At 43.9% G+C, this 25608-nt stretch overlaps 1 protein-coding gene across 1 annotated transcript; it reads right to left on the minus strand.

Moving 5' to 3' along the window:
* Positions 1–12301: 12301 nt before the first annotated feature.
* On the minus strand, positions 12302–25608 carry PGK1 (phosphoglycerate kinase 1). Its single transcript, XM_074147263.1, has 11 exons — positions 25448–25608; positions 23102–23152; positions 21822–21977; positions 21559–21703; positions 19332–19435; positions 18491–18610; positions 16293–16407; positions 15817–15996; positions 15106–15283; positions 14739–14837; positions 12302–13055 (listed from the first exon to the last, which is right to left on the minus strand). Exons 1-11 carry the CDS (start codon positions 25510–25512, stop codon positions 13015–13017), a joined length of 1254 nt encoding a protein of 417 aa, XP_074003364.1. The 5' UTR covers positions 25513–25608; the 3' UTR covers positions 12302–13014.

The raw sequence follows: 25608 nt of genomic DNA on the forward strand, positions 1-25608 counted from the left end.
GGTCACAGTAGATGTGTTAAAAAGCACAAAAGATAAACGCCACAACGGCAACTAGTTCAAAGTAGGAAAATAAATCTTGGGCTTACGAAGTGTTTGGATGACCTGGAATTGCTCCACCTACAATTTTCTAAGAGGTTGTCCTTCACATTCTTTTAAATTCCTCCATCTTAAAGTTCCTCCCTCCAGGAATCGCTGTAACTCTGCCGTCCTTTGTCCACAGCAGCTGGAGCTCAGGAAGCTGCTGATACTATCCCTCATGTACAGAGAGAAATCACCGCTCAGTTCTGCGTCCATTCAGTGCAGCTGAGAGGAGTGTAAATTAATTTCCGTGGATCTTTGATCTCGGGCCAGTTTAACAGAGCTTTTCTTCTTGCACATAAAAATAAACTGTTAATAGTGCCTAGAAGTGCCATTTAGCTCTTGGGACCAGACAGTACATACCCACCACCACCAAAGCGGGGGGTTCATCTAGTCTGTAAATACGCTATTGGGTGAAATAATGGCCCTACAGTAAACGAAGAATAATGCAAGCAATAGTACAAAAACCTAAGAGGATACTAGATGAGCAGAAGCAAGGAATAGATAAAGTAATCTCCCTTATCAGAATTACCTTTCTTACCATAGAAGCCAAATAGTTTGACAGATATATTTATTGAAGAAAAGGAAGTAAATGAACAAATACATCAGGGGATACAGATCAAAATAAGATTAGAAGATTTCAGAACTGCGTAAGAATCACAAGAAATGTGTGGAGAAAGCACCGAGGTACAGGAGGGTTAAGTGCTTTGTCCAGAGTCATACTGGGAGTTCAGTCTAGGCTTGTAGAGTCTCTGAGAGCCACAGGACCTGCCTTGCTGCCCAAATGTACGGTGAACCTGGATGTACAGCATTGCACCACCGGGGCGGACAGCACCCAGGGCCTTCAGGGTGGTCATGGCCATTTTTCAGGCTGTATTTAGAGGATTTGATGTTGTTGCTATATCCAGCCCTGAGCTGTAATAAACCCTGAAAGGCTCCCTCAGTTCCTGCCATTGGGTATGGCTGGAGATCAGCTATGATTTCTGAAGAAAAACAAAATCAATCTGATGGGCATGAGATTGAGGCATGAATTATATGTAAAACCAGTTATCATTCACCAACAGATGGTGATGACAGGTATTCATAGATCAACACCACCAGAAATTACTGCCACGAAACTTGACATGCTTGGAATCACTTGAAAAATTCTACTTTTCAAAACACAAGAGCAGGAATAGTTATGCAGTATGTATTCCTCTGTCCTTCACTAAGTAACTGCTGTGTCTTTCTACACAAGTTTACTATGCTACCAATTCTATATAATAAAACTTTGATGACCACATAACTTCTGGCAGGGAAGTAACTGCTACAGGGACTTTTGCATAGCCAACTTCATGTCCTGTCTATACTGTGATTTACACTATAACATGGCTCCAGCTCATCTAAGGTTTTCTATGCTACTGTGTTTGATTTTTAAAAGTATGTCAATCTGGATGGTACCTCTCATGGAGTGTAACTCAAGTTCAGCATGGTTCCTTGGGCGAAGAAAGGCCCCGCAGAGGAAGGGGGAGAAAAGAACAGCTTACCACAGCGAAACGCAATCTAGAGGTCTGCAGTGATGTGTCACCCATGAGTTGATTGATCAGGTACCACCTGTAAAGTGAATTATTCTCACTGCTGAACCTTGGCCCCTTTTTATGCAGAATTTGGGAAAAAGCTGTGTAATCAGAAGAGGGATAAAATGCCAACTATGGAAGAACAAATTAAGTGTTTCAGCTTTGCTCTAAGCACATTCACATCCCAGTTCCTTAGACTTAAATGCAGTTTTGGCAAAGTAAGGACAGCAGGGTTAGTCTGGACAAAGGGTATTCCTTACAAGAAACCATTTTTCTCCCAAAGAAGGACCTGTAAGCCTTTAGCTGATGTCTATTGTATGGTAACAGCCCTGATATTTACGAAAGTTGACCATCTCCCTTGTTTCTCTGCACTCTTGCCTCTCAGGCCTCTTTAAAAAGAGATGTCTCTTCAAAATCTGCTGAAATGAGTTAAAAAATTTCCTCAACTTTCAATGGATTTGGATCAGAGGGCACTCTAAGAGTAAGGCATGGAGGCCCTGCACTTCAACACAGTCTTTGTTTGCTCTTGATGACTAAAGAATGTGTGAAATCACAAGAGCGAGATGTACAGCAAGGTTCTGCAGCAAAAAGCAGATTTGAGAATGCTGGTATTTCAATGACCATAAAGATTATGAGGGGAAAACCACGGCTGATTCGAAACCAAAAAGCCTCTTCAAAGTCTCCAGGGCTTACAATGGTGAAACTGTATTAATTTTGATTTAAAGCTTTTGCAACTCATTTTTAATATTGATGTCGGATTCAGACTCAGAACTGAGAAATGAAAGAGGCCCAACCAAAAGTAATCTTGGGCTGGAAGCAACCTTCTCTTGCCTGGGAAGATTAAAAGTATGGTCTCAGTGAAACAATGAGTGCCATATAGATGCTAGAGCTCTACTAATTCTAGGAGTAGGGCCATCCTCCCCCACTACATAGAAAATGTACTGAATAGTAAACAGATTATTTTGAACATGAAATTAAAGAACATTATTTCTCCTTTCATTTATCTTATGTACAAAAAAGGTCAAATGTATTGGAACAAAATATATTAAATTCTGTTACATAATTGCTTCAAAAAGTGACAATTATAATTTTTCTGAGCACACAGTTGTGCTCCTAAAAACGATCTTTCTCCTGTAGTAAGCTACAAAAAGACCGATAATTAGACACAGCAAGATGTCAAGTTACAGATAATTGATTAACATTTCATTTTCACAGGAATGAAAAACTAAAAATAGAATTATGGAACAAAGTCTGATTAGATTTTCAATCAATTTCAGAAGGTGCTGCCACATTCTAGAAGAGCACCAGCACTCTCTGCTGGTGATCTTTGTTCAGTAGTTATCTAGAGGAAAAGTGAGGAATGAAAATGCATTAAGTTTTTGAAATGGAATGCCATTTTTGTTTTAAATGGATGATTAATTAGATCCCTATCAATTTAGCAAGCAGCAACTCTAGGAGCTAGCTATGTTTTTTGAAATGATACGATCATTACTAAGAAGTATATTTAGTATGGGCAACTATCATTCACTGGAATAAATTTCACTGTTGCAAATAAACATCTGATGTTTAATGCTTTTCTCTGCTGAAAGTACTTCTGCTGTGCTGTAGCACACAGACAGGCTGGTGTGAGAAGTTCCAGTGATGCCAAGGGTGCCAAATCCCTTGGCTCCACCCTGACTTTCCATCAATTTTAGAGCTTCGCCAAGAAAAACAGTTCTTAAAAAAAGTCCTAGTATAACATCACCAACATCTTCCCCTATGGTAGTCACAGTGGAAATGCTACTATGTTTTAATCAAAGCAAACCTGCTCCCAGCCCTGTCCGTGACGCCCTTTGCCAGGAAGCTGGAAAAGTTCTGACTCCCTCTCCCCAGCTTGCACCCAAGCCTTGTCCACACCCCTTGTGGATCACTGTGCCACATCTGAGCCAAAGACTGCACAGGGACAAACAGATCAGGAGCAAAAAAAAAAAAAAAATACCTAAGTGACAGCTGTCCCAGTTTCCAAACTATGCACAGATCAAGCATCAGTAAGAAGGGTTAAAGACCAGCAAATTGAATCCATGTGCAGCTCATGAAAATGTGGAAAACAAAAGAGACAATGTGAGTTAAGGACAGAGTATTCATTAGCAAGGGCTCAAGTTTCTTGGCTTTTGCTGGTCTGCTTCCCAATGGCCATTTTTCAAGGTAGCTTTTTGTTCTTTAGTTTTGAACATAGTCCTGGAAAGACATTATACTCTTTCTTAGTTAACGAACTAAAGCTCAGTACATGTTGAACTGCTTAAAATAATTTGTCTTTTTAATTCCCTGGGGGCAAGAGGGGAGAACAATGTCAGAGATGGGTTTTTTCAGCTGGGCTACAGCGGGCTTTGAATGAGAACTTTATATGACATATCTGATCCAAAGACCTCAGACACCTTCATAAATATTAATTTACACCATGGTATTAAATACATCAAGAAATCCAATGTTTAAAAAAAAATAATACACAAGACTTCATAAAGCAGCCAATTTGAGATCGGGTAAAGCCATTACTGGAGAATGGCTGCCAAGCTCCGAGCTCCTGCCCCAGCTCAGCTCTGCATTGCTGGGGCCGGACCTGCCATCCCTCCCTTTCAGTGCCCACAAGGCACTCAGCAACTTGTTAATGAGGGTGGCTTCAAAGCATTTGGGGTGCTGAAGAGATTCAGTTTACAGCAGTGATGTCAGGTTGGAGAAAGGGGTCCCAGTCATTCACGGCGAGAGGCCTAGGGTCTCCAGTTTTTCCACTTGAGGAGCACAGTCAACCCTCTCATCAGGTGGAGTGTGCAGCCATGGCTGAATTAAATGATGTGCGAATGTGAGCAGTGTCAGCGAGGGCCCCCTGCTCCCAAAGCCCTGTGGTAGCTCTACACCCCTCCACCACATAGGAGACATCCAGAGCACGACTGCAAATCCCCTGGTGCCTCGGGCAAGTATTTTGAAAGCAGCTCCATATCTGGTAGGACATAAATACCACCTTAGGATCTGCTTCACAAGGTCCCTAAATACAAGCTGCATCTTGAAAATCTGACATTGGCTTCTTCAGAAAAATCTGAATTTTGGTAATCCTGGGGCATAGAGGGGAAATGATTTGCTGCTCAATCGAGAAAAAGCAGCAATTAGGGTGGAGTTCTGGAAAAAGCAGTTAAAATAGCAGGTCAGAAATTAAAACCCAGTGTCTATTTCACTGTTTCAGTCAGTAGATATCTGTATATTAAGTGTAGCAAGACACAAAGCATTTTACTTTATGAAGTAAAAAATGGAAAGAACTCATGAATTAGAGAGACAGTTAGGAGCCCAAAAAGGAACACACACAGTGGTAAAAAAAAAAAGAAGTGAGTTTTAGCATAGTCATAAGTCAAAATCAGAAATAATTGTCCTAATGCATTCTGCTCCTGACAAATCTCAGCTTCAGAAGAGCTTCACATCTGCAGAGTTCCAAGGAACTTTTTAAGCATTCAGGGATCACTGACACTTGGCTGAGTGGGACAGAGTGACAGCCAAATGCCAAGCACAGCTCTAAAACACTGCATGAGGAACAGGGACTCCTGCCTCAGGGATCAGAGCACGTTTCCCACTGTAGAAAAGGACAAAAGGCTTCAAACTTGGAAGTTCTCTACTTTTCAAGGAAGGTAATGTTTTGGACATGACAGGACCTAGCAAGAAATCACTGATCTACAAGGAATGAGAAGATGCTAAAAGCCTTGAGAACTTGAGTAACCATAGGAAATTAAGATGATGATTACTTTTTTTTAATATTATTAACTATACATGCCAGACTGCTCTTAAATATTCTCTTCCCACATTCATACCCACACCTTTACCTTCGTACCATAGGAATTCCGTATTCAGCTCTGTCCCTTGATCATTAATGCAGACTCCTAAGCTTCAGACTTCAAAGAAATGCACGCCTAAGAGTCACAGGCACAGGACTGGAACAGCACGAGAGCCTCCCTCTGCAGGAACCTCGATCTTCTGTTTGACTTTGCTGTACAAATATCTCGTTCTATCAAGACTAGGAAATTCAATGATTTATGTAGGGCTTCCCACAGATTAAGTTAATAAGGGAACCCAACAGTGCCTCATCTCTTTCCGCCTTCCAAACACTGGTAAATGAAAGGAAATGGGAATGTCTCCTGGGGTAAGGGAAAGACGTGAGCGCTCTACAAATGTGCAAGGGAAGAAACCAAAGGCTTCATATTGTGTGGATATGCACTTCTCCAGGAACCGTCTCCCCTTCTCCTCCCTCCTGTAAGTGGCATATGATAATGTTCTTAGGGAAACTTGGTTCAACTGCAAAGCCTCACCCACACACCACTTGTCACCTACAACGGTGGTGTTTTAGTTTTGTTCCTGCTTTTTCTTTTAATATTTTTCCTTCCTTTGTCCCTCCTCCCTTTCTTCTGCACTCACCTTCCCTCCTTCTGCTGCTGAAAATGTCTGTGCTCCCTGCTTCCTTATTTCTGTAGGTTCCCCTCTGTCATTTGTAGTACATTTCCAGTACCACCAGCATTACTTGGAGCTCCAGTCATGCCCTACTAGTCAAAGCATCCAGCATACGAGACTGAATTGCAGTTTAACACAATAGAAATGAAGAAATTATGGTGCAGATAGATCAAGATATAGGTCTCTCCAAAACCCTAAGGGACTTAGGGACTCGTTTTAATGTAACTTGCAATCAACATCCATTTGAGTTACATTTGAAAATTACACCAGCATTCCCAGGCCAAGATTAAGTCTCATCACAAGACAGTCAGAAAGGCAGTCTGGCCTTTTTCAGCTTTATTTGTAGCTGCTCGTATATTGCCAACTTCTCAAGGAAGTTACCCAACACCAAACTAACAACAGGTGCAGTTTATTTAGTGGTAAGAAAGCTGCTATAGGTCATCAGATTCAAGCATTTTCATCGACAAGGTGGTCTATGTTTGCTCTGAGGTAAGTTAGACATTACAATGGTAAAGTGTGAGAAGCTGTTGTAGATACACATGCTTCAAAGTGCCTTATGATCCCTCATGAAACATTGGGCTAAAGAGACAGTACTGATAGTAGATGGTGTTACAGAGCAACGATTTACTTACTGAGAAGGTGAACTATAAAGCCAAACTCAGAAATTTCTCTTCCTAACGAGAATGTTGCAATTAGGTCATCGCTGAACACTGCGTAACCACAAATCGGAGCAAAAACATTCCCACAGAATAAGTAATAAGTGACAGCAGGTATTTGGAATGAGAACAAGGATTTCATCCACGTAGCCCTATTGCTGAATTATGTAGATAAACAGCGGTCCTGAGATACTCAGCTTCCAGTGGGGACATGCATGTGTCAGGATACACAGACCCAGTTTAGCCCTAGCAATCTAGAGCCTAAACTCCCAAACTTGAAAGTTCACGTCCAACTGATGAAATTGGACAAGGTATTTAGAGCAAGTTTCGGGGTCAGAATTGTATTTAGGTCATGTACAAACTGAATTCAAACTACAACCTTCTGTGCATCTTCTGGACTCCAATAACTATTTTGGCTTAAAAATTAGATTAGTCCTATGCCTAACCTTGCTTGGTTCAGGCTGTACATTCTGTTAAGCCTCCAAACACGAGACCTTTATTCAAATGACAAGATAAGTGACTCTAATAGGAGAACACTCTCCAGACTACTTTTGGTCACTGAACTCCCCAACCTTCTCCCTCCCTTTTGTCCTGCACAGGCACATGGAAGTACCAGCTGCTGGGGCAGACAGGTCAGGAGAGGGGAGATTTGCAGGTTAATGGGATGCTGTTCTATCAGGGAGATTAGGTTACAAGGCTGTGCCTTTGAAGACTGGCTTCTTCAGTGTGGCACTTTGGTTTACAACTGGGGATTTATTTTAATTAGATTGTACTCTTAATTATTTATGACCTATATTATCTACAGAAGCTACCTAAAACCTAAGCCTTAATAAGGATAATTGGAATAATTATATTTTTACCTCTTTTGTAAAGCACCTTGAGCCTTACTGATGAGAAATACTAGGACAGGATTAGATGCTTAATGAAAAATTATAATTAAAAAGTGGAATAAAAATAAAAAGTGAACTAAAATTAATTTGCTATTTTATACTGCATTAGGGATGAATTGAGGATAATTTATCAGAGGCAACACTCTGAAAATTTTAACCTGAAAACAGAATGGGGATCTTCTTTATGCATCTCACAATGGGAGTTCCAGGCGGGGATGCCAAGGGCCAAAGCCAGGGCTGGAATGTCGTGAGAAGTCACAACAGCCCCCTAGGAGCCTGCACTACAGAATTGCTGGGTTATCCTACCGTATGCTGGCAATTCAGGCAGTTCTTGGCTATTTACAGCATCAAGCAAAAGCAATGGGTATTTAAGGTCACCTGAGTTCCTGTGTCCACCACAGCTTCTCTGCAGTAAAGATTTGGCCTTCCAGCCCTCACCTTCCTCAAAAAGTACCCTGGAATTGAGACGGATGGGATTTGTGCTTCTGTTTCGACCATGGTAAATCTCACAGTGAATATTTGTGGGCCTACCTGAATCAGTCTGTTAATGAAAGGCATAATCTTCTCACCTGAGGGCAGACCATGAAGCAGTAGTGGGGATGGCTAAACCCAGAGCCTCAAGGGGCTGGTGGGATCCCCACTCTCTACCAGGCAAGGACGCAAACGCAAAGCTTTTAACCCTTTGGGGGTTATCACCCACAGACTGGCATCTTGTTCTCTCAGAGATCAAAGCAGGAGGATTTGGGGTCGCTTCTGCTTAATTCTGAGTTTGGGCAGAGGTGGATCAGATCCAGCGGGTGTTTAGGGCCGGTGGGAATGGGGACTATGGAGGGAAGAGGAGGTCCGAGCAGGCACCGCGTCTTGGGGCAGAGGCCCTGGACCTCCTCTGCAAGACTGTAGGTAGCAAAACATCCCCTTCGTTACCTAGACTCGAAAATGGACCTGGGAAGGGACGGGACACTTTTCTCTCTCCTTCACACTGGCCCCTCTGTCCCCACTACAACACCCATCAAACAGTCCCCATCACAAGCCCTCACAGCCTTCTCCTTGCCTTGCTGCTTGCCCACAAGAAGACTTCCCTAGGACTACAAGGGGTGCCCGCGGCGACCCCCAAACACCAGACGCGGGCCCGGGGTTTGCGGGCTGAGCCCCTCAACTGCCCCACACCCGCCCACCTCGCCCGGGGAAGGAGACGGTCTCCGTGAGGGCGGCGGAGAGAGACGGGAGCCCTTTCCCCGGACTCTGAGGAAGGACCTCCGCCACCCGGTAGGTGCGAGGCAGGGGCAGCGCGGGGAGCGGAACAGAATTTCCCTCAGGAAAGAGCCGAGGGGAGGGCCGGGGCCACCGCGGCCGTTCGGCGGGAGCCAGCGCGGCGCGCCCCCACCTCAGCAGCCCCTCCGGCGGGGGAAGCCCCGCGCCGCTCCCCACTGCACCTGCCCCCCGAGCCCGGCATCCCGGCCGGCCGGGCAGGGCAGCCGCGGCCCCCTCCTCGCCGCAGGGGGCCGGCGGGACAGTAGCCAGCCGCGCTCCCCTCACCCAGCCGGCCCCGCAGCCGCGGCCCGAGCCTCCCACCCTCCGCACCCGTCTCCTTACCCCGCGGGCGCCTGCCCCAGCGGCCGCCCGCTCATCCATCTTGCTCCTCTTCCCTCCGAGGTGACAAAGCCGGCATGGCAATGAGAGACACCGAGGAGCTCTGGGAAGCGCCTACCCCAGATTCAGTTATTAACTTTCACCAGGCGGCTGCAACTACGGCACCCGGCATCCCCTGCTGGGCCGGCGCCGGCAAAGGCGGCCGGGAAGTGTAGTCCTCCCGCCCCGCCGCCGCCTCACCGGGCCGGGCCTCACCGCCCGGGTGCTGAGCGGGAACACAGCTCTCGCTGGTCGGCCCTGGGTCGGGACGGAGCCGCCTCCGTCGGCCCCTTTAAGTCCCCACATCTCGACCGATGGAGGAGAGGTGGCCCAGGCGGGTGCTCCATGGAGGCAGCTCCGCTCCAGCAGGCCTGGGACACACAGGGGACTAAAGGCACAAAAGTCCTCTGTGAAACACTGTCTGGGCTGTGATGCACACCGAGAAGGCAGGCGTTAAGGGGAACACACAGAAAAAGAGGGGATGGAGACATTCAGCCTTCCCCCCAAGAGAGGGGGATGCCTTCCCCACTGTCACAAAATGGCCGCTGCCCACAGGAGGGCCCCTTCCTCACAAAGGCAGAGCTGTAGCGAAAAGTTTTGACGTTTTAAGAGCAGCCAGATCTGAAAATATTTAGGATGTGACTATTAAGGAAGCCCTGGGTGCCCCCTCCCACATCAGGGCTGACATCCCTGTGCGTGACCAAGTCACCAGTGCTACAGGGTGACTGCCATTTTTACAAGTAACTTTTTCAAGCACCATTGATGGCACATTTTATGACACAGAAAGCACTTTCTCTACCTCCCGCAGTTAGCAGTATATTGTAAATTATACAGGGAGACGTCAGTATGAGGCCTCATGTATTTCAGTCTAAGAGGAGCTTATTTTGTTGACAACAAATTTAAAGGCTTTCATGTTGAAATTTTTTATAATTTAAGCTCTTCACTTTTTATCTTATCTGGCTCTTATTCTCAGTCCACTTATGTGCTAAATCTATTACCTTCATAACATCACGAGCTTTCTGCAACAGCTTTGTTTCTAATATCTTCCACAATATTTCTAACTAGCAGTGTTCCTTGCCCAAAAAACACTCTCAACAAAAGCAATAAAAATGTAAAAGCAGAACCATGCGTCTAGAAAAGTTGTCAGAACACATGCAAAAATAATCTAGGAAGACAAGTGTGACTGCATAGGATGTCAAATTTAGTGAGAAGGAACCTCTAGATGCCTTAAGAGTATTTTATCACTGCAATAACCAGGTGCTAAAAAATATTAATAGGGATAATAGGGAAAGCTTAAAAAAAAAAATAATCTGGAAACTGTCACTCAAGTGATCAGCTGCTGGTCATCAAGTGTGCAGCTCCTGCTGCCTCACGTTGAGATGTTTCATCCATTTTTCTGCACAACCCGTAAAGCTGAGTATCTCTCTGGCCTTTGCTGTACAAGGTTTGCCGTGTTGAGCACACAGACCTGAACATCGCATTAGTTAAAACAAGCCCTGCGGAAACAAAAGGACATTTTGAAGATGTGAGTAGCAAACATCCAAACCCAGGTGGAAAAATGGAAAAATGTTTGTAAGTGCATTTGTAAGTGTAAGTGTTCACAGGGCATTACTACTCCTTGCCCTATCTGATTACAGATAGCTTTGTTTTGCTATTTTCAATGAAGAGGGGAAAAACCCCGGCAGAGGTTGTGGCCACACACCAACCTTTCACTGTAAACACCAAGAAAGAAGCTATGGAGGGAGAGTCTGTTGTTGCTCCATGGGAATCCAGCAACACAGGGGTGTAAGAGTGACACTAAAATGGGCCGCGCTGTCATGGGGCCTTGTTTGCCAGAGCCAGACAAGAATGATCTGTTATAAAACATGGTGGAATGTTTGTTTTTGTAGCACTGGATTTCCAAAATCCATAGTCTTTTTGTGGCCGACAAGCTCACTCCTTTCTTTGCCTCGTTACTGCAGCTGTCGGAGGTCTGCACCCCTGCCTGGAAAACACAAGCAACAGCGAGCAAGCTATCCTAGCAAAAATCTGCATCATTCATGCGTAATCGGACAATGCTTGGGAGACTTACAAAGGAGGGGAGGAGGAGGAGAAAACCACAGCGCTGGCATCATTTGCATTATTTCTGGTTTCTTTTCTTTGCAATAGTCACTTTTAGCTTTAAAATGTAATGAGCATATATTCCACACACTTCAGTGTTACTGGGTTTTAATTCGCATCCCACCGTGACCAAGTAAAATTTGGCAAATAGGCTGTGTCTGTTTATAACACATGCTTTCATTTTGTTTTGGTATTATATACATACATACAAATTAACTTAAAAGCATATTCTGTGTTGTGGTTTACTGCTTACCTCAAAGATTCTCTCCATGGTTCGTCCTGGCTGCTTTATACTATTCAGGCCATGCAAAACCTCCTGGGAAGCACCCTAACAATACCACTGGGAATTCACAAGGAATAAAACCAGGCAATCTCTGCTTTACATCACTTACTTTTCTCTGATCCAGCATGAAGATACACAAGCAGCTCAGCTGGAGCACTGCATCTTCTTCTGACTCTTACAAGCAGAGCTGTGATTGCTGACATAACCCAGAACACACTTTTGGATTCTCGGAAGCCAGTCTGAGTTTGGCATAGTCCTGGGTTTGGTTTAGAGCCACCCTGTGCTCACATTCGGGTCCTGCAGCAAGCACAGGAGCCAATGCCTGACACTCAAAATGGAAATCCCAACTTTATACGTTTGCACAATGCTGGTGGTCCTCCAATGACACCACTTGTGGTTCTGCAACGTGCTTAAACCACACACCCCCGCCCCCCCAATTGTCCAACTGTGTGGTTTTACTGTGCTAGTTTTAGTGCTTTAAGACCCCAAATTTGAGCAATGGCGCACTGCAGTTTTCTTTGCCTGCGACTCAGTTTTACCTGCCTCTGTCTTCACAGTTCGCCCTGTATTCAGATTAGATACGTTAGTTGCCTATGATGAGGTGAATTCTTTAGATAAGAAACACTTTCAAATTTGCATGTTTTTAACTAGACTTGCACATTCAAAATTTCATCTTTTATTACTTGATGGCATGGAAGTTTTAATATAATGGCACATCTGAAACAATTCACTTCCTTGCCAACAGATTTCACTCTGATGATGGCTGGGTGCTTATAGATCCACTGGACAAAAATAAAAGGATATTTACAAATATAAGTAGTGCAAAAAGGAAAAATACCTCCAACTCCTGATGTTAGGAAGAAGGTATTTTCATGTACACCATTCTAAAAATCAGAAAGAACAACCACATGCAAACCGGGAGCACTTTAAATATGTTTATTCAGCAGCTATTACAATCAGCCTCCAAAAAACTGGAGTCCCCTCTTGTTTCTGAACCGTGTCAAGTGATGAAAATGCCTACTAAGAACATTGAAGCTACACAGTGCACTCCCTTCTGAGAAACAGACATGTCTAACAGGGATTAATCTCTTTGAAAAGGCAAAATATAAATATATACACTCTAAATTCACAACAACAGTTTAAACTCACTACTTGAATTAAAGTGGGATAACGGTGGACAAATCCACATCATGTAAACTGCAGTCGTAAAATATCTCTGCTGTTTTCTCCTCAAACCCTGTTCAGTTTTGGTTTACATTCTGTGATCTGCCTGTCGCAGAGTTGAAATACAGAAGCGCTGAAGTGTTGAATCTCAGGGGCTGTGCACAGGACCAGGAAGTGGGGCGATACTCTCTTCTCTACACGTTGCTCAAGGCATCCACACCAGGAAGAACCTTACCTGTTAGCAGTTAACAAATACCAATAAAGTTAAGAACCCCTCTGCCCTCAAACAACTAAGTTTTATACTCGCAACGGCAAAATTTAAACATATATAAAAATAAATCAGAAATTGTAGGTTAAATATGGAAGAGAGCTTGGTTCTACACACACTCCCTGTTGACAACTGTGGCTCTTAAGGCATATGTGTTACAGTTAAACTGTTCTGCACAGTAAATACCTTTTAGGGCTGGAGCGAGTATCCAGCTCACAGCTGCACTCCTATGTCAGCAGACAGATTCTAACATACTACAGTCATCAATTCTCAATTAACAATAATGGTAAATTTCTCTCCAAGTCTCTGCTAGGTCAGATCCAAACACCTAAGGTCTTTTTCCATTAAGTTTGATGGCAAACAGATTTTTGATTGGACCTAGAGAGTTGCTGCATTCTTTCTTCAACCCCTAGTGGCGCATAAATAGAATTTTGGAGTGTGTGGTGGAAATTTTAAGAATGAATTAAGAAACAAAGCCTCCTACAAGTCTCGAGTCTTTTACTAATACACCAAGGTCTAGCTATTTACATGGCTCATTCCAACTGATGGAATCAAGGAATATGCTCATCTGAGTATGAGAGCCCAGATTATTAAAGTGCAGTATTTTCTAAAGCATTTTTAGCTTTTTGTACCTTAGTAACAAAGAAAGATCATTCTGGTTTTGCTTTTTTTTTTTCAGAAACCCTCCCTTCTAATGCTCAAGCTGTGTGGCAGTACTGAATTTTAACACTGTTCACAATGCGCTAGTTTGCTGGGGGCTTGGGGGGGGAGGGGGGTGTTTGCCTTTTATTTTTTTTCATCTTCAGAAGGTTTTCTAATTAGCTAGACTTCCGTTACTTTTAAAAGATCACACACAAACCCACATTTTGGGCCAAAACTTAGACAAGTTTGCTTTTTGAATAAATCGGTTGCACAGTGTTTCCTTCTAGCCATCTGCATTCTTTCCCTTTCCCATCACTCCCTAGGCAACAGAAACAAAAGCTCTGTCTCGCATGTAACTGCTGGAAACCAACAGCTGCAATGCAGTTTATTGCAGTTTCTCTTCTACAGAGAAGTTGACAGCATTAGATAATTTACCCGTATTGGGAAACAGCTAATTACCAGAGGAAATGAAAACTCATTTAGAGTACAATGTAACTCATTAAAAGAATCCCATAGATTCTTACCATTTTGAATTCAAAGCACCCTCGTGCAGGTTCATAAGTGATCACTAGAGGGCTCCCCAAACCAGGGAATTGCAAACAATGTGCTGAGAAGGAGACTTCTGGCAAAATTTCGAGACTATTCTGATGAGATTTCCCTAACAGAAACCGGGCATTTTAAATAGCCTGGTTAGCATGTCTCAGGGGGTAATCTACAAAAGAGAGCACGCTCTCAAGGCCGTTTTATCTTCTATTCCAGCATTTTTGCTTTCTGGACTTTGCTTTCAGACCGTGCTATTTGCAAGAATACTCCATTTTCTTTCCTCTCTCCCTCTAGAAGGACTACAAAAGAGCAATGAGCTCCTCATTGCTCAAAAGCTACTGCAACTCCACATGGTGGAACAGAAGAGACATTCATTCTATTGTTGTGCTTTCTTGAATCAATACATGGTAGAGCACAGGGAACTCCCCGATTTGCTCAAACAAGTTACGATAAAAGAGCAGTTACCCTCTAGCAGTTCCAGGCTGGCACCGCCTCCTGTGCTGACATGGCTAACTTTATCCTCAGTGTTCCACTTTGCACAGCAAGTAGCTGTATCTCCACCACCTGTAGAACAAACAAAATCAATGAGACACACAAGAAACTCAGATTTTGTTCAGCTTAAGGGCCACAGCCTTGCTACAGGCTGGTACTGCTCTCAAATGCTCAGCGTAAGTACATACAGCAGTTTTTAAAGTCCTATCTCCATGCTGAAGAACAGATGAAAACACGAGGAAGGAAAACAATTTGACAAGTATTTTTAACATGGTACTGGCAAGCAGAAGCTTCCTTATTGCATTTAGAAAGACAAGAACAAACACATACAACTACTTACCAATAATGGTGATGCTGCCCTTTCCAGTTACTTCTACCACTTTGTCCATCAGGGCTTTGGTTCCTTTGGCAAACTTGTCCCACTCAAAGACACCAACTGGACCATTCCACACAATTTGCTTGGCCCTTCCCACAACTTCAACAAACTTCTTCACACTTTCAGGGCCACAGTCCAAGCCCTAAGACGAGTAAGAGAAGCCACAGATACAGTTATTGCCAATTCTCATCTCAAATCACCAATGTCTAGCTGGGATCCTCAGAAGCCCATCCCTAACCCCCAGATATGAAGAGATTCTCTGTGTGCACTGAATACTGAGGAACAGAAAGATTTGCCAGCAGCTGCTGCAATAGGGTGGAGTCTGCCATGGTATTTATCTATGAATAAGTCATTTTTAAATCAGTGTCAGATGCTTGAAGCCTTGGTTAGAAACTTCTGGTCAAATAAAAGGGATTTCTCCTGCATTCAGATCTGAAGGTTTGAGAAGAATTTTGCTGTTTTAATCCAAATATCACAAAAGCTACTTTAGACTTAAAAATTCAGAACAAACAACATGGCTTCAATTTCATTAAACCAACACACTCTACGCAGCTTGACCGCCTTCAGAAACATTTGCAAAGGATCACAATTACTCTTTATACTCCTTTAAGATGTGTCCTTCCCACCCCACTGCTGCCTATTACTTCTCTTAGTCCCTTGCCTATTAAAACCTACCATCCAGCCAGCAGGAATGCCTGAAGCCACTGTGGCTTCCCCAGTCTGTGCATTCTCATCAAATTTGTCTGCAGTGACAAAGTCAACAGGCAGAGTAATCTTCACACCGTTCTTCTCTGCCTTGGCCATCAGGTCCTTGACAATTTTTGATCCCTCTTCATCAAATAGAGAGTTGCCAATCTAGAGAAATCGTTTGGGAAAAGTAAAGAGAGAAGCATTTGTTTAGCTACTGGTCATTACAGAAGCGAAAAGCAGCAGTCAGGGCAAACTGCTCAGACAGAAATTCTGGAAAGACTGTTTTCTTAAAGCACATTGCTAGACATAGGCAGCAATCCGATTTTTGCAAAGTGATTCTCAAGTAACTTCTCAGCACTCCCTACTTTTGCAGAGAGTCAAGACAGCCAGGTCTCAATATCACAATATATTAAGGGACATTCTGACCATATTCTTCAGTAGGAGCAGACACATTTTCATACCTCCATGTTGTTGATCACTTTCAGGAAGGTGAAGGCCATTCCACCACCAATGATCATCTCGTTGACCTTATCCAACATGTTACTGATCAGCTGGATCTTATCCTGAACTTTGGCTCTGGCGAGAGAGAGAAGGAAAAAGAATAATGTAGCCAGTGCCCAAAACTCCTCAGACAGAACTTACTCTACAGTAATCTTTAGCTAGGACAGCATGAAGCCTCACAAGGACATTCTTACTTTACATAGGAATGGCAGAGGAGGCAGTAAATAGACACAAGTCTTCTGTCAGTAAATAGACGTAAGTCTCCCTCCTTAATGCCATGTATGGAATTTTTTTTGTTATCTAAAAGAAAGCTCCATAAAATACCTTAGGAAAAAACCCTGAGCTAAATGCAGGCTGGCACTCAGGAAACTTGCATTATAGTCTTAGTTTGACCATGCCCTGCTTGGTGACATTAGACAAGACCATTTCTTCTTCTTGCTTTATTTTTCCCATCTCTAGAACAGGGAAAACGACAGAAATTCCATTAATAAAATGCTTTCAGACATAACCATAAGGAATATCTATTGCCTCTACAAATCCAACCTTAGTGACAATGGAGAGCTCTGGCATGAACTGGCCGCCGCCCCAGTTTAAGCTGTGAAGTTGCTAATGTTGCTACACCATGGGAGCTGAACTGGTACAGCAGCGTTGACAGGATGGAACAGAGCCATGGCAAAACCCTGCAGGGCATATCTTGCCATGTGCAGCTCCAGGCAAAAAGAGATATGAAGGTGAATGAGATTTCTGTTTCTTTCCCTTGCACTTACCCTGCGCCTGGCACTGAATTACTTTCCTACACATGGCCTTTCTTCGCCAACACACTTCATTTCCACTTTACTTGTTAGAACAGTTGTTCTCAGTTCATCTTCTACACCCAATTTTTGTTACATATAAGCAGAAGCAAACCTGCAGCTTCCAAGTGTGACTTCCCTCTGGTACAATTGAGCAGGAGTCACTCAATCTGCTGTCCCCCCTCAGTACCAGCTGCGCTGCCAGTGGAATGGTGGTGCTTTCAAACAGATTAAGGTATTTTCTGCCTCTGAACTGCTCTCAGAGCTCCTCCCGTGACTCACTAAGATGCAGTCGGCATTCATTGGCCAAGTAAGTTCAGTATCAAGCTCCTAGACATGCTGGTCACCCTTGTTATCCACCTCTCAAAAAAGGTTATTTTGTTCCCACTGGATTTATGACACTTCCAGACTGTACTAAAAGGCCTGGTATTTTAACATTTTGGCCATCCTAGCTGCTGCTCTAACTCGAACATCTGACAAGGTAACTAACAAGCTTTCCCTTGGTGATATACCTGCAACTTCCATCAAAGAGAATGAGGAGTGTATAGCACTTATTGATGGATCACCTGCAGCTGTAAACCTTGGAAGGGTACTAATGAAAAGAAAAAAAGCATTGTTCAGTATAACCAAGGTCACAGAAGTTTAAAACTTTATGTGAGAACTGAATTCTTAAAAAACACATTTATGGGTGCAAAAAGCAGGAATAAACCACATACTTTTATCAAGAACACATGAATGTTACAGTGTCCAAGCTTTGTGTTACTTAAAAGTATTTTAATTCACCTGATGAACTGAAATACTGTCATAGAACTACAGTGCTAAACTGGGTACACATGACAAGAATTGGCAGCAATGGGCAATTATTTCTACACACAGTCACTTGGGTTTGTACCTTCAAGTTTCTTTGCACGCTAGCTGCTGTGGAAGAGCAGAGGCCCATCCAGTTACAGTAGGTCACCATTGCATAATGACAGATCGTGTCAACTTACACAGTGCTGAGCTGGCAGGATGCTTGTACTCTGAACCGTGGAGGAAAGGTCACTGACAATGTTTCAGGGGCATCATGTGTATCTATCAGCTCTTCTGGTTCATCTGTACAACAACCTGCTGTGGACTATCTCAATTTAGGGAATGTAAGAGGTCAGGAGGTCTGATGAGCAGACTCTGATAGTATCATCACAGGAGGGGACACATCAGTTATCTCCTCTCTAATCCTCGTCTCACAGATATCTCGGGACTTATTTACACATCTGAACTGTAGGTACAGTCCAAAGGAAAGCACTTGTTTGAACCAAGCCAAAATAACTTTTCATTTCGTACAGAGAAGTTAAAGAGAAATTTGGAGTCAATACGTTCTTGAGTCTTACCCTCCAAGAATTGCTAAGAAGGGTCTTTCCGGACTCTCTAGTGCCTTAGCAAAATAATCCAGTTCTTTCTTCATCAGGAAGCCAGCAGCCTTCTGAGGCAGATTGACACCTACCATGGAGCTGCAAAATAAAGCAGGAGTGAGGAAAGGAAAAATTTTCTATCAGTAAAGGTCAAAACATCCCTGTGTCTCACAGCATTATACAGTAAATCATTTAGTCAGCTGCAGCAATGAGAATAGCTATTACCTGCATGGAAACACAAGGGTTTTGTTTTCCTAGTTTGATAAGATGGCTGTACACGCTTACTTTCTGAAATTGTTTTTGCACAGACATTGATACGCAAGACGTATAGTGCTAAATAGTGATCCAAAATGCCGAGGGAGGAATAAGCATAGCAAGAGTAGAGATGTCTTTCTCCCATAACAGTGGATTATGAAATGAAGCTCAAAGAGGACCACTACAGTTTGCTAGTACAGATACCTAAACACACTCCATGAGAATAATCAATCTGGAGCTATTAATCTTTTGGAAGAGAAGTCTGCTGTAATTGCAGGACAATTTATACAAATCCTACGCAAGTAATTTTTTGTATCTTCAAAGCCTAAGAAGTCAACTCAAGCCTTAAGAGTTCAGCTGTCTCCTGTTCCCAGAGGCAAACTTGAAAAGGCACATGCTACTGATAACTACCTCCACTAAATCTACTACTCAGGAGCAAACACAGAAGAATGATAATGGAATAAGCCCAAAAAGAAGTTAAAACTCATTGGGGGCAAAGCTGTATGTGTTTGCATGGCAGACATCATTCCACAGTTCAGCCTGAGGAAGGAAAATGGATACACACCTGTGAGCTCGGTGGGCAGTTCCAAAAGCATCATTGACATAGACATCTCCCAGTTTAGAAAGAGAGGCTCTGAAAGCCTCCACTTTTGCAGCATCAGCCTTGATCTAAAAGAGAAAGAATTACTAGAGTCAAAGACAGCAATTTGACTTGTAAACACAAAGCAAAGAAAGGTCAGCTAGAGAAAAATCATCAGTTCATCCTGTGGGTCACTGGATTTCATGCTCTTTTCCAGTCCCCCAGTCCAGTAGGAGCAACAAAAAGGTTTAAACTCCCTGTTAAAGTCCCTGAGACTGCTATTACAGGCCTGGGGACTGTTCCCACTTCAACTTTCTAGTGAATCAACAGAGCAGAAGTGAACTCCAGCACTACCAACCTTTCAGTCTCTCTCCAAGATTTCCAGTTTTATGTGGTGAACACAGGCAACAGAATTGGCATGTAGAGACAAGGCAATGCTGAGATGAGAGTAAACAAACTCACGCTCGCTTACTGAACAAAGAAAGGGTAGTCTCCAAGTGCCACAGGTAAAAGGATGAGCTCCTGAAGGATTGATTTAGCAACTGGAGGCCACAGTGAAAGCAGCCAATATCAGAAACCTGGAGATAAGCTTAGCGTGTAGTGGGCAAGCACAAATGCATTTCTTTTAAAAGACTTTTTCTCCATCCTCCAAGCATCCTACAAAGTCCTCATGGGACAGGTCATATAGTTCAGTTTTCTTTCCCACCATGAAAAGACAGCAGAGCTCACTTCGCCAGTAAGTGACTGTTCAGGCCTACTTTAAGAGCAAGCGGCTGTAAACAACAGCCCAGACTGGCAGTCAAGCGATTACCTCTCCAAGTGCCTTTCTACTTTATCAGCTCACCAGCCCAAGTGAGGCCTCTGCTAGCACCCAGATGTAACAGCATAGGGACGATGGCAGTAAGGTACTCAAATATATATATCAGATGGATATCAGCTTTGGATGCCCTTTTATTCACACAGCCTGAGCAGAAGACAAGCAAAAACGACTACACAGATTATAGAACAATGCTGTCAACTGCTCCTTCACTTGGTAAATTGCCTGGCTTTACACAAAGAGATTAAGTGCTCCTGTTAAAACAGTAACATCTGTAAGCAGAACACAAGAGGCTCTGAATGAAGGAACAGCTACCACTTGATCTGCTTTGGAAAACCAGAGTTTCTAAGCACCAGTTAGTAATCTGCAGTCTTGTGACGCATCACTATTTCCATAGCACTAACTTTCACCTCTATGAGGATGAGAAAGAGGTCTGTTAACAACACCTCTCCTGTTGTGCCCAACTGCAGTGCATGCTTCCGCGTGCATACACACAGCTGAATAACCGAAGAATTACAGAAATGCACAAAACCAGGGGACTGTTTCCCAAAGCAAATTAAATTCTTGCCCCGTTCTTCTCCCTGCCACCACACCGGCTTTCAGTGACACACAATTCTAATAGTGAATAATTCCAGGCTTGTTCAATTTCTCACTGCCATCTGCAAAGGCTTACTAGTTCTCTGGGCTAGTTTTCTAAGCTACAGGCATCCTGTGTCAGCCCATAAAGGGCACCACACGATGTCAGCATTCCACTCCATGCACTGAATCTGAAAGGAGCCAAGGCCTGCGCAGTCAACGGGGTCACCATTGCTAAGAAAAGCAGCTGTCTGGAGCAAGCACTCTTCCTGACCTTCAAGAAAATGTCAGAGGTGCAAGGCAGCCTGGTCCTAGATGACTACTCGTAAGAGCAGGCAATCTCATAAAAGTGTTTGATAATCCCTATGCTGCAGGATGTTTAAACATTATATTAAAACATTAGCCAGATAACCAAGACGTGTCATTCTTACGGCCTCAGTAGCAAGACACTATCTCCAAAAGATCTTGTTTTTTGCTTTGGACATCCCAAAATAAAGCCTAATAAGCAGCAACCAACCTCCTGTACAGCCCTGCTTTCCTCCTTTTTCCTTCTTTTACATACTACACCACCTTTAGCAGAGTCATCTATAGCCTTTCACTTAAGATGTTTCGTCTTGCAAATTCAATGCATTTGACTTGAACTTTTGCAAAGCATTTCCGTGATTGTAGAAATGATCGGACATGTTGAACTAAAGATCTCCATCTTTCTGAAAGCAAATTCATAAGCAGCATTTTAGGCTGCTGGCTCCTTGGCAATCTGCAGCAAACAAGGCAGTACAACCAGAACAGAATGCACAAAAGCTAGACTTGAAGTTTTACCTTGTTCCCTGAAGCATCCTTCCCTTTTCCTTCTTCTTCTACATGGAATCGGAGGTTCTCTAGCAGGATGATGGAGCCAGCTGCAGGATTAGCACAGGCCTTCTCTACCTCAGGACCAACACAGTCCTTCAGGAACAAGACCTCCCTGCAAACACAAGATATACACTATCAGCCCACCAGTGACTCTTCCTTTCAGAAAGGAAAGCATCCAGGTCTGCCGACAGAGAGGGCCTGGTACGCGCTGAACTGCTCTTCTACTTCACCTGCCCATGAGTGCTTTAAGCTCCACAGCTACTGGGGCCAGAGAGAACTTTTCAGGCATGGGAACACCATCTGGGCGACCCAGGTGACTCATCAAAACTACTGACTTGGCTCCATGATCCAAGCAGTGCTTGATGGTAGGAACCGCCGCCTTGATTCTGTAATGGCAGAGAAGAAAAAATTACAAAGGATTCAAGCAGAGTTTACCAGGCAAGCAGACTTAGTGACCACTTACACAAGAGCCCTGGAGCTGTTCATCAAAAATGACAAAAGAAATGGAGCACAAAAGCGGGGCAGAACAATTACTTAAGAAGTCCATCCTACCTCTGGCATTCACACGGTTCAGCCTCCCTCTCATCAAAAGACAGCAGGGCATCACCACCAGTAAGTGTCCAAAAGGGAGACTGGGCTTTTTAGTGACCTGTCCTTGCTAGAGCAAATATCTAGGAGACTAACCACATCCCACAGAGCACAGCTTTCCCTGCGGAGCTAACCCAACCTACTCCTCTCCTAGGGACTGTGACAATCCGGAAGCACGGTCCAGAAAGCTTCAGCAAAATTCTCCATCCCAGCATTTTTTCATATGTTTCACTGTTATCTTCCCTGCGATGTAGGACACAGAAGTAAAATGCATTTTGTAATCTAAGATCTTCTGATTGCTTGTAGCTAAGAAATGCCAGGACACATGAACATTACCAGGCTTCCTGGTTTAGTCTGTGATCCTGAACCAACAAAGAGGTGATGGGAATGTTGAGCAGTGAGCATATTGTGGTGAACAAAACTGGCATCTGCCTGGAAGCGACAGACAAGCAAGACAAGATATTTGATATCACTTTCTAAACCCTGTGTCTTTGTATGCTGCACTAGAACAATTATTCTAACATAAGCCAACAAGTTCACACAATCGCAGGGTAACCAGGAGGCAGAAAGTCTTTTGTATACTACCAACAAATATAGCAAATTTTCACACACAGCCAAAGGGATGTGGTTGTGAAACGGTCATAACACTTCATCCACATTTAAGTAATGAAGTTTAGAATCTGTACAATTAAGGGACTTGCAGCTACGGTGAGAAGCAGCCTTGTAGATAGCGTAGTTTGCTAATAGCTACAGGGTTTTAATTAACAATTGTTGGACTTTCTTTGAGACACCTTTAGTATTCTGGTACGAGCAATGACAGCTTCATCATGGCAGCACTGCAGGTACTGCTAACAGAATTGGGCTAAAATCAGAGCAAAAACATACTTTGGGGCTTCCACCTGGCATGGAAAGTATGGCTCACCTTTGATTGTTGGTTATTTTGTGATCCTTCATTGGAACATTGAAGTCAACCCTAAAAAAAAACAGAAATAAAATGAAATACTCAACGAATTTCTTTTACAAAGAGTGAGGGAACCTACCAGTAAAGGCGCTAGCTAGAAAAGCAACATTATGATTACAGTAACATATTTAGCTGTCTTATACACAAGTTCTGTTTTGAAATCAGTATATTATTAGCCATTTCTGCTTATAATAACAGAACACAAATGGATAACAAACATCTGCTGAATAACTTAGTAAAGCTGTGCCACCAATACATCCTAATGCTCATGACTGCAGTAGCAATGATGCTGAAGCAGGAAATAAAACTGAGACTGAACAAGCTCCCCACAACCTTTTCATTTTAAACAACATGCTCTCAGATTACCAAGTAGGAGCTTCCAAGGGAAGGGAGGCAAATAATGAAAATTGACATCGTTCTCTAATGAGGCCTCTAAAATACTTGGGCTGCTATGGCAAGCAGGCAGGCTCAAGGAAGCTGTCCAGTTATTCCCCACAACTTGAAATTTCCACTCTCTGCAGCTCTCATGTCTATGTAGCCCAGTGCTGTGGCTTTGCCACATTCCCACTGGAAGACCTAAGGAGGATCTAGAAGTAACTTCCCTACTCCTGCCGGATGAAGGGACGGAAGGGAGGAGTTTCATCAGCCATTTCTCACCAGCATACTGTGTGCCCATGTGCTGACAAGCAGCCGCAGGAAGCTGTGTTGCGTAACAGCAAAGGCAGAAATTACTCACAGAATTACGGGAGGGAACATCTAACCAACTGTAACAGCGTATCAGAGCGAGGAAAGTGAAATATGGCGTTACAGTTTAACCTTCATCATTCTGTATCTATATTAAAGAGCAACACAATTCAGGAAGTTGCTTGAATTCTCTTGAAGCCTGCTCAGCACGAGAAACAGATGGAAAGAACGACAAAAGCTGCCAGCAGAACAGGAGTAGCTGAGCAGAAAGAAATTGAACTGGCAGCCTCACAGTACAGTGGACTAATTCTAGAAAGGGGAAAGAAGAGCACCATTATCGTGCTATTATTCTAAAATGAGAGAAAAAAAAAAAAGAATAGTTTGCTTTACAGAGGCATCAGAGCTACAAAAGAAAGACCCAGCTCACCCTTCTTCCCCATTGCACGACAACTGAAATCTGAGCTCCCCTCGAATCCTTTCTCCTCCCCATTCCCAACTTTTCTTGAAGCTTCGGCATTAGGACTGGAAGATAAGCAGGTTATGAGCATGCCAACATTATGATGAACATGAGAAGAAAAAAAGTATTTATTTTACTAGTACTGAGAGCACATGGTGACTCTTTTCAAGGAAATGAGATGCAGGCGGGAAACGCAAAGATTGGCACGTCATCTGCTGTTTCACTCAGTTTTAGTAGCCCACCACAGAACTGGAAAGACAGATCTGTCCATTACCTATCAGAGACTAAGAGCTGGCTAACCCATCCGCTGCCAACACAGGACTGTAATGCAACTCAGAAAAAGAAAAAACAGTCAGATGGCAAAAACCTCACAGTTGTTACAAAGATAAAAAGATCTTTCGTTGTACCAGATTTAGGAAGTGCATGCAAATTCTAAGCTAGCTTCTTCAGTACTCATTATGAGAGCTAGTTTCTGGTAATCAAATTTCTAGGGAGCTACTTCAAAGTAAGACAACAGAGAGACAAGATAAAAAGAGCAAGTTGTCTGGCACAGACTACAGGAAAGAGAAGTTTTCATTTTGCTATAACTGCCTACTCACCGAGCAAGGTAACAGCCACTTACTACTCACATTACGGTGACCTTGGACAAAGAATCCCACAATAAGAGTACTTCGAGCAGGATGTGCCCTTATCTTCCAGTATCTGGCAGCAATTCCAACATCAGGCTTTCAGCAGGCCTTGATGTTTCATAAATAAGCCACGAGTTCCTATTTTAGGGTTTTACACCAGACACGCTGAATACCCGCGATTCGACTCTTATTGCAAAAAGAATTACTGTTCTATTTGGGCAACTGATCAGAGCCGCATTTTCAGTTTTTTACTGTAACGCGCTTTGGATTTGCAGGAAGGCCCGCCCGGAACCAGCGCGGGGCGGGGGGGGAGGCACAGATCAGGCCCGCCGGGGCCCGGGAGGCCGCGGGCGGCCCCCCACCCCTCTCCATCCCCGAGAGACAACCCTCCACCCCCGCAGCCTCTCACCCTCCTGACGGGGCCCGGCCAGTACCGAGGGCTGCCCCCGGGAACAAGGGCACCAGGGGCGGCGGTCCCGGGAACGACCGGGACGGGCGGTTCTTCCCTTCAACACACGTCGGAACCCAGCTCCTTACCTCATGACGACCCGCTTGCCCTTCACATCCACCTTATCGAGGGTGAGTTTGTTGGAGAGGGACATGGCTGCTCCCGGCTCAGACTGATCCACACTCCGCTCTCTTCCGCCGCCACCAGCGCGCTCTGCCGCAGCGACCGCCAGCACCGCCGGCACCCAGTC

The sequence above is a fragment of the Numenius arquata genome, chromosome 5 (assembly GCF_964106895.1).
Source record: "Numenius arquata chromosome 5, bNumArq3.hap1.1, whole genome shotgun sequence".
Lineage (NCBI taxonomy): Eukaryota > Metazoa > Chordata > Aves > Charadriiformes > Scolopacidae > Numenius > Numenius arquata.